Genomic DNA, 2308 nt, shown 5'->3' with positions numbered 1-2308 from the left:
TTGACAAACTTGTTCTAGTAACATTTTTCTGTAAACTCAGCAGTATTTGTGAATTTAGTGAGAAGATGAAGAGACTCTATTCAAAATGGATGCTTTTAGGGTAGAGCTGTTTCTTGAAGCATTGCTTACAAGCTTGGCATAGATTATTTGTTTTCAACTATCCTACTTAATTTTTAATGCAACTTAAGAGTGAGAAGCCTTGAAAAACTTAATAAATTTTGAATTTGCTAGAAGAAAATGGAAATGCTTTAGATACTCGGGTTTTCAGATTCTTATCTTTCATAATCCTGAACTTTAACTTGTTCTGCTGTTCTTCTAAGGCTTGTGTCTTGCAGCGTCAGAGAAAGGGCTCCATGAGCAGTGATGCAAGTGCCTCCACTGATTCCAATACTTACTATGAGGATGATTTTAGCAGCACGGAGGAGGACAGCAGCCAAGGTAAGAGAGTTTTTGCAGCAAGCAACTTAAGTCAGGATTTTACGCTGTCTTTGAGATTTAGTGGAAACCTGGCTACTGGGCTTTTGCCTTCTTGGATTGAAATGTCATGTAATGCTGAAAATATGAAACAGTTTGTAAGATCTGTTTGGCAGAAGTAATGCTGACTGTACTCGTTTATGTATACTGAAGCCAGAATGGTTGGGAGTTGGCAGTATTTGCTTTAGAGGAGAGTGGAAATAATTTCTTCTTGTAAATTACTGCTGGAGTGCTGTAGAAGTGCTTGGCCTTGTGATTTGCAAAGAAAAATGGAAGATAGCAGATGCTTTTAACTGTGCCCACTGAAACTCTTTCAGGCCTTTTCTCAAATGAATAGTTTGCATAACATATTTGTTTTTAATAGTGTGCTTTTGTTTTTCCTGCCTCCTGTGTTAGATGATGACAGTGAACCAATCCTTGGGCAATGGTTTGAAGAAACAATCTCTCCAAGCAAAGAGAAAGTGGCCCCACCACCGCCTCCTCCACCACCACCTTTGGAGAGCTCACCTAGAGTGAAAAGCCCTAACAAACAGACTGCTGGAGAGAACGGGAACATCCTGGCCAGCCGCAAAGATCCAGAATTGGTATGGGAAGGTCTTCAGGCTTAACAAGATAACTGATGTGCTGTAGTGTGGTTTGTCAGGGGCTAGGTACATTGAGAGAAAATGTGATCAGTGTCAGGTATTTTAAGTACGTTGCTGGTGGAGAATCAACAACTGTCGTGGCTTTGAAGAAAGATGTTTTCTCTGCTCTTCTCTCGGGTAGAATATCACAGTATTTGTTATTGCCAGGGAAGAGAAGACTGAAGATAATTTCTATCTGGGTTACAGAGGGAGAGGGAAAATGAGGGCAGAGCTATAAGCCAAACGGCTTGCTGATAGAATGCTTTTAGCTCCAACTCTGTTGGGTAAAGACAGAAATAAATCCTGCAGTTGAGAAGTTAGAGACTTGTAACCTTTTCAGAAAATTCTGAAATTGGTCCTGGTACAGACCACAGTTGCAGTGAGCTGGGCTGCGATGACTAAACCTGTACTCCACTGCTAGGGGTGGAACTAGGGCACTTCATTTATTTTACTAGTGGTTTAGGTTTTCTTTAATGTTGTCTCAGTCCCTCTGCTTTTGTTGCTTCTATAGTGTGTTTCTCTTCTCTTTTCAGTTTCTGAGTCTAGCTTCAAACATTTTGAACTTTATCACTTCTTCTATGCTGAACTCCAGGAATAACTTCATTCGCAACTACCTGAGCGTGTCTCTTTCGGAGCAGCACATGGCTACACTAGCTAGCATCATCAAAGAAGTGGATAAGGACGGCCTCAAGGGTGAGTGAGCAGAACCTCTCTGTTGGAGAACACAGACTGTAGGATTTATAGGTGTAAGTTTTCTTAGCTCCACATGGAAATCTTAAATATAGGAGAGCAGCAGTAGAAAATGACTTCATCTCTGTCTTCCAGGCACGTCTGATGAGGAGTTTGCTGCTGCACTGTATCACTTCAACCATTCCTTGGTGACCTCAGATCTTCAGTCCCCTGCCTTGCAGGTAAGTCTGTGATTGAATGTATAAATAAAATGAAGAATTGTTGATGTCTGTTCATGTCCCTGCATGGACTGTCCACACCTAGAGTAGTGTGTTGATGATTCCATTTGGCCCTAGAGTATATTATTTTGCAAACGGAGCTTGGAATAGTTTGGATCCAATCAGTTGGATGACCTTTGCAGTCATCCAGTACAAAACATCCTGCAGAGTGTAAACTTAACATCCAGAATTCACATTAATCCACTGAACTTTGAAGGTGATGAAAGCTAAAAAGGAAATGAGTTAGTGTATTTTGATTTGGAG

At 40.9% G+C, this 2308-nt stretch overlaps 1 protein-coding gene across 1 annotated transcript in view; it reads left to right on the top strand.

The window, feature by feature from the left end:
- Positions 1-320: 320 nt before the first annotated feature.
- UBR4 (ubiquitin protein ligase E3 component n-recognin 4) overlaps positions 321-2308 on the top strand; it is a gene marked incomplete at its 5' end in the record, with an annotated part of 57006 nt that continues 55018 nt past the window's right edge. The window contains 4 exons of the mRNA XM_029083669.1: positions 321-438; positions 871-1058; positions 1631-1790; positions 1923-2008. Coding sequence (XP_028939502.1) covers positions 321-438; positions 871-1058; positions 1631-1790; positions 1923-2008 — 552 coding nt within the window. The remainder of the gene's footprint in view (positions 439-870; positions 1059-1630; positions 1791-1922; positions 2009-2308) is intronic.

This window comes from Antrostomus carolinensis, unplaced genomic scaffold, assembly GCF_000700745.2.
Source record: "Antrostomus carolinensis isolate BGI_N321 unplaced genomic scaffold, ASM70074v2 scaffold13792, whole genome shotgun sequence".
Classification (NCBI taxonomy): Eukaryota; Metazoa; Chordata; class Aves; order Caprimulgiformes; family Caprimulgidae; genus Antrostomus; species Antrostomus carolinensis.
Note: the sequence above shows the minus strand (reverse complement) of the source record. Positions and strands in the feature narration are given on the sequence as shown.